Source organism: Podarcis raffonei, chromosome 4 (assembly GCF_027172205.1).
Source record: "Podarcis raffonei isolate rPodRaf1 chromosome 4, rPodRaf1.pri, whole genome shotgun sequence".
NCBI lineage: Eukaryota > Metazoa > Chordata > Lepidosauria > Squamata > Lacertidae > Podarcis > Podarcis raffonei.
The window spans coordinates 3,682,723-3,689,310 of record NC_070605.1 but is presented as its reverse complement, the minus strand read 5'-3'; the positions used below and the strand labels follow the sequence as shown (position 1 = coordinate 3,689,310).

At 50.4% G+C, this 6,588-nt stretch overlaps 1 protein-coding gene across 7 annotated transcripts in view; it reads right to left on the bottom strand.

The window, feature by feature from the left end:
• Window positions 1-3,117: 3,117 nt before the first annotated feature.
• The window catches only part of NUP98 (nucleoporin 98 and 96 precursor), a 45,003-nt gene continuing 41,532 nt past the window's right edge, over window positions 3,118-6,588 (bottom strand). For all 7 annotated transcript variants that reach the window (XM_053384734.1, XM_053384735.1, XM_053384729.1 and 4 more), the window contains one exon: window positions 3,118-4,545. In XM_053384734.1, coding sequence (XP_053240709.1) covers window positions 4,328-4,545 — 218 coding nt within the window. In that variant the 3' untranslated portion in view covers window positions 3,118-4,327. The remainder of the gene's footprint in view (window positions 4,546-6,588) is intronic.

Below are 6,588 nucleotides of genomic sequence, written 5' to 3'. Positions count from 1 at the left end.
GAATCTCAGGTGTACAGCATCAGCTTGGTGGTCGTTCGGCATTCCACAAAAATCCAGTCTTTTGGTATTGCATTCACTGCAGAGGCTAGGTGACAATTATAGAAGGAAGTCTCCAGGATGTCTTAAGTCCCAGCAGACTGGCAGAGCGACTCCTCTGAAAACTGCGGGCCGCTGGACTGTGCCAACAACCAGAGCGCTGGATGAGACCCAAGGGGTCTATCTGGTCCAGCGTCCCCATTTCCCACAGTAAGAGGCGGATTTAGGGGAGCGTGACTGGTTCCGTCACACTGGGCATGGAGCCTTGGGGGCGCCGCAGGGGATGCTGTATTATTCAGAATGAAGCAAGAGAGGTGGGGAGGTGCCGAGTTTTGGCAAGGCACATGATGGTGCTGAAATTTGAAACCCCCAGGTCTGCCTCTGCCACAAGGGCCTCGTCTGGGAAGCCCCCAGGCACCATGTGGAAGGAAAGTAGCTCTTTCCCTACATTACAGGGGGTTGGACTTTATGACCCCTGGGGTCCTTTCTAGGGCTGGCTGATATCTGGTTTTCAGCCTTGCGATATATCACCAGCTAAACATCGAAATACACTGATGTTCACGATGTCTGAAATAAGGGTGAAGCTATGTAGAGGCTAAGGGACGCGGGTGGCGCTGTGATCTAAACCACAGAGCCTAGGGCTTGCCAATCAGAAGGTTGGCAGTTCGAATCCCCACAATGGGGTGAGCTCCCGTTGCTTGGTCCCTGCTCCTGCCCACCTAGCAGTTCGAAAGCACGTCAAAGTGCAAGTAGATAAATAGGTACCACTCCGGCGGGAAGGTAAACGGCATTTCCGTGCGCTGCTCTGGTTCGCCAGAAGCAGCTTAGTCATGCTGGCCACATGACCCGGAAGCTGTACGCCGGCTCCCTCGGCCAGTAAAGCGAGATAGACTGGACCTAACAGACAGGGGGCCCTTTACCCTTTACCTTTATGTAGAGGCTGGCTGGCTGGTTTGTTTGCCACATTGTGATTTTTGTGCACGCAAACGCATCATGATTCGCAATATAATGCCAGGTCAAAAATTATGAAACTTGTTATGGATATATCGCCCAGCCTTAGTGCCTTCCAGCTCTACAGTTCTATGTGTGGGATGTAATCCACTGGGAGTACAACAGCCCTTGTTTTGCTAGAGTGGACATGCAAGGGAAAGTTTGGTGCAGCCAGTCGAACTTCCTGTTCCTCCTGGCCTGGACCATCCTTCCTTACATGTGACCAGTAGGTGGGCCTGACCTTACCTGACCTAACAAAAGTTCTAGTCCATGGGTAGGCAAACTAGGGGCCGGATCTGGCCCAATCGCCTTCTGAATCCAGCCCGCAGATGGTCTGGGAATCAGCGTGTTTTTACATGAGTAGAATGTGTGCTTTTATTTAAAATGCATCTCTGGGTTATTTGTGGGGCCTGCCTGGTGTTTTTACATGAGTAGAATGTGTGCTTTTATTTAAACTGCATCTCTGGGTTATTTTTTTGGGCATAGGAATCCGTTCATTCTTTTTCCTTCAAAATATAGTCCGCCCCCCCCCACAAGGTCTGAGGGACAGTGGACTGACCCCCTGCTGAAAAAGTTCACTGACCCCTGCTCTAGTCGCACTGCCACCTCTCTTCTCTTCCATCTTCCCTTTTCGTCCTGCGAACTTCCTGGACTGAACTGCTGGCTGCCAGCCAAGCAGTCCCCCAGGTAATCTCCCATATGGGGTAAACCTGTTTGTACATGTTCGCAACTTTAAGCCTAAAGCCTGCCTTCAGGGATCACTCTGTGCTCTGCCTGATCCTTAGTAAAACTACAGTGGTACCTCGGGTTAAGTACTTAATTTGTTCCGGAGGTCCGTTCTTAACCTGAAACTGTTCTTAACCTGAAGCACCACTTTAGCTAATGGGGCCTCCTGCTGCCGCCGCACAATTTCTGTTCTCATCCTGAAGCAAAGTTCTTAACCCGAGGTACTATTTCTGGGTTAGTGGAGTCTGTAACCTGAAGCATCTGTAACCTGAAGTGTCTGTAACCCGAGGTGCCACTGTACTTTTTGTTATTTATCAGTAAGACTGTGGTGTCTTTATTCTTTTAGGAGGGATTCAAGGGGTCTTACCAGGAACATAGTAGAACACATTTCAATCTGGACAAGCCAGATGGAATTGCTTATTGACTTAAGAAACTCACATGAGTTTGCAACCAGTTTTCACTCCGTAAAAAAGGGGAAATGAAACTTGCTAGCGCAAGTTAGGAAGGATATTAATAATCAACATATCCTCTCCTGCCACTTTCAACACTCCCACACTATGATTCTCCCAGCAAGTGGTAGTAAGTGATGCTTCTGGTTGAGGAGCTAGAGCATAGCCATCATGAAAACGTAAGGTCCTGTTGTGTCCAGCTGAAGGCCATATAGCTCAGTCAGTAGAGCATGAGACTCTTAAATCTCAAGGTTGTGGGTTCAACCCCCACGTTGGGCAAATGATTCCTGCATTTCAGGGGGTTGGACTAGATGCCCCTTGTGCTCCCTTCCAACCCTACGATTCTCTGATCCTGTTCAGTTGGGGCAATGCAACCAATTTCTCTGAATCCGGAACTGGATTGGGATGATTTGTACCAAATCCAGACTTGAGGCGAGGCAGCTACAGAGTGGGTGACTACAGAGCAGTTACAAAATAGTCTCTGAAAAAGACAGCCAGTCTTCAAAGTGTTGCAAATATTCCTTGCACCATATAAGGAGAATGCCAGGGTGGGGAGGAGAGCTGGACTTTGCTCATCAAGAGCTCTGGTTTCCAATCCCAGTCCAGAATCTCACCCAACTCTCTCCAGTCACAGTGTTTGGAGGGAAAAGCCTGCAAGCAAGGCCTGAGGGCAGCAGCCCCTTCGCCACTCATGATGCCCAAGAACGTATACAGAGCGTAGCACCTTGGATGGTGGAGGAATAACACAGCTCCCCTCGCACCCAATTCTTGTGCCTGCACCTTTCCTCCTAAAGAGGGACACACACACCCCGAAACTGAACACTGCCCCCTAGTTACAATAGAGACCTTAATCTGAGGTTGAGCCATTTGATTCTTAAAAGGCAGGGAAGGGAAAAAAGAGAGGCAATCAGGAAAATGCTATAAACTTTTTTTATTTTCTTATAAAGGTATTTCCAGAAAAACAGACAAGAAAATAATCTGGATCATTTATTTATAGTTTTTAATAAAAACCTTTACATAATCTTCATGCGTCACCACTTTGCTGGCATCCCCCCCCCCAATACATACACGCACACGCAGACACGCACTGCCTCCAGGGGTCCTACACAACTGGCTGCAGGGGCAGCTCCCACACCAGGCCTCACCCTGCCCTATGAGATTCGGGCAGACTGTCCACCCCAGGGCCCTGGAGGCTGCCAGCCAGCTCACCAGCTCCGCATCTGGAATTCCCTTTCGGCAGTATGATGAAACCACATGGCAAACACATTCAACATGACCACCTTGAACTGATTGGTTTGAGCCATTACCCCCCCTCCGCCCCCCCAGCACAAAACCTAAAATCAGGTTGCGTCCCCCCCTCCCCAGCACTTCTTGCAAAGGGATTCGGCATGAAGAACAGGCGCAGCTCAGCTTGAAGACTCAAGCCAGTCTCCCAAAGCCAGGCTGTCAGAAGGAGGGGAACCTGCCAGCCCCCTGCAAGGATCAGAAGCACTCTGGGGTGCCATTTGTGCCACCCCAAGACAGGATGCCAGGAAGCTGACGTCACTGAGGGATTCCCCCCCCCCCGGAAAGGACCAGCCAACGGTGTCATTTCCAGACCAAACCTGGCTGTGCCTCCACCTCCCTCCCTTCTTTGCAGAGGCCAGGCAGCACAACCCAGATGTGACTCAGCCCCATAAGGCACATGGGCAGCAGGGTCGACTCCACTTGTCCAAACCCAGCAGCGCAGGACACACTCAAAGCCCCCACCCCTCCAAAAAAAACCAAACGAACGCTGACCAGAGCTCAGTTGAAATGGAGATTTGACTGTATACATACACACACACACTGATTTTTTTGTGCCATCTGTAAGGTGCCTTGCTCTCTGCCCGCCACAGGTCCAGTGACCCCCACAGCTGGCTTCTGCTGCGGCAAAGGCTTTATTAACACTAGAAAGCGGGGGCGGGGGGGAGGAGGTGTCCCAACACAGAGCCCAGTCTCTGCACTTTGCCCCCTGTGGTGGCTGTGCAGCACCCCGGGGTGGGAAGGAGTTGCGCAGGAAGGGGGCTGCCTGCACCCCTGGGGCCAAAGGGCAGACGAATCGTTCGGAGAGGGCAGCTACGTCCAGGCGAGGAGGCAAGCTGCCCTCATTGCGCCACCACCGTCAGTTCCCGCAGGTAGCCCTGGGTGAGGCTACGCAGCTCCTCCAGCACGTAGTCCTCGGGCATGGGGAGGCGGCCAATGTGGGGGGCGAGCAGGCGCAGCGGCACTCTCTGCACGTCCGGGGTGGAGTCCGAGGCAGAGTCCGGAGGGTGCTGCAGGCTCAAAACCACGCGCAGGATGTCCACAATGCGCTTGGCCATTTCTGGGTGCGAGAAAGGGGGCGAGAAATGGGCAAATCAGCGAAGGCTTGAGCGAATGAACGTATCAAAGAGCTTTGAAAAGTATTTACAGTTGAGCTTGTTACACCAATTTCCCAGGGGAATGGACCTCCAGCGAGAGAAGCCCTTGCATTTACCAGACACGACTGGTCTAGTCTAGGGTGTGCTCTTGGCTGACCTCAGGTTACAAGTGTAATATAATTTTTTATCAAATTTTCTTGGTATGAGCTTTCGTGAACTAACTTAGTTCAGAACTAACTTAGTTGGTCTTTAAGGTGCTACTGGAAGGAAAAAATTTTTTTGTTTTGACTATGGCAGACCAACACGGCTACCTTTCTGTAATCAAATTTTCTGTTTTCCAATTTAAAACACTCATTTGTACATCCTTAAAATATCAATGACTTCCCTTCTCTTTCCGTGATTCATTTTACATATCGTAAGTCCCTGCATATTTTATAAAAAACTATACCATTTAGTATTCCATTACAGTGGTACCTCGGGTTAAGAACTTAATTCGTTCTGGAGGTCCGTTCTTAACCTGAAACTGTTCTTAACCTAAAGCAGCACTTTAGCTAATGGGGCCTCCTGCACTGCCGCCACATGATTTCTGTTCTTATCCTGAAGCAAAGTTCTTAACCTGGGGTACAATTTCTGGGTTTGCGGAGTCTGTAACCTGAAGCATCTGTAACCCGAGGTACCACGGTACTGCATCCATCAAAACTTATTTACACTGTTGAATTTATCTTAACGCTGCCAGCATTTTCAGCTGTACAGGTTACAAGTGTAATAACTACTTTGCTAGATCCGACCAAAAGGTCCACTCCTGTCTCTGAAACTGGTCACCCCCCAGCTTAGAAATGGAGCCGGGGATGCAGCTATGATTCCTGCATTGCAGGGGTTTGGGCTAAATGGATCTCTCCAACTTCACGATTCTCAACTCTCAACAGCAGATCCACAGAGAGCTATAGAGGACCAGCCTGTGCTGGATGCTGGAAAGCAGGGCTATGTAACATCTACCCGCCTAGAGCTTAAGGCTGTTAGACATAGCGCTGATCTCGGAGGCAGCAGAGAGGAAGTCTTTGCGCTCATCTTTTTAGCTGGGAAAAAGCACCCCCAGTTGTGGTTGCAGCTGGCAAGCAGAGCTTCCCCCAACCTCTCCCTACTTGGGAGGAGGCAGGTCAACAAGTTCTAAGCTGACTGCAGCTCCTTGCCAGGCACAGCAGAGCACACACGGTCCAGCCAGCCACTCCTATTATGCATAATAATAATAACAAATAAGTTTTATTTATATCCCTCCCCAGCCGAAGCCGGGCTCAGAGTGGCTAACAACAGTAAAACGATAAAACATTCTAAAATCATTTCATTATAAAATTAATTCCAATCAAATTAATGGCAAACCATTGGGCTAGAAGTTCTGTGAGGATTGCCGAAGGAGGGAGTCAGGCTGTGCCCTGGCCAAAGGCCTGGTGGAACAGCTCTGTCTTGCAGGCCCTGCGGAAAGATGTCAAGTCCCGCAGGGCCCTAGTCTCTTGTGACAGAGCGTTCCACCAGATCGGGGCCACGGCCGAAAAAGCCCTGGCTCTGGTTGAGGCCAGCCTAACCTCCCTGAGGGCTGGGACCTCCAAGATGTTTTTGTTTGAAGATCGTAAGTTCCTCTGTGGGGCATACCAGGAGAGGCGGTCCCGTAGGTACGAGGGTCCTAGGCCGTATAGGGCTTTGAAGGTTAAAACCAGCACCTTAAACCTGATCCTATACTCCACCGGGAGCCAGTGCAGTTGATATAGCACCGGGTGAATGTGATCTTGCAGCGAGGACCCCGTAAGGCATTCTGCACCCGCTGGAGTTTCTGGGTCAATCTCAAGGGCAGCCCCACGTAGAGCAAGTTACAATAATCCAGTCTGGAGGTGACTGTCGCGTGGATCACAGTGGCTAGGTCAGGGCGAGAGAGGTAAGGAGCCAACTGCTTAGCTTGGCGGAGGTGAAAAAATGCCGCCTTTGTTATAGCTGCAATCTGCGCCTCCATGGAA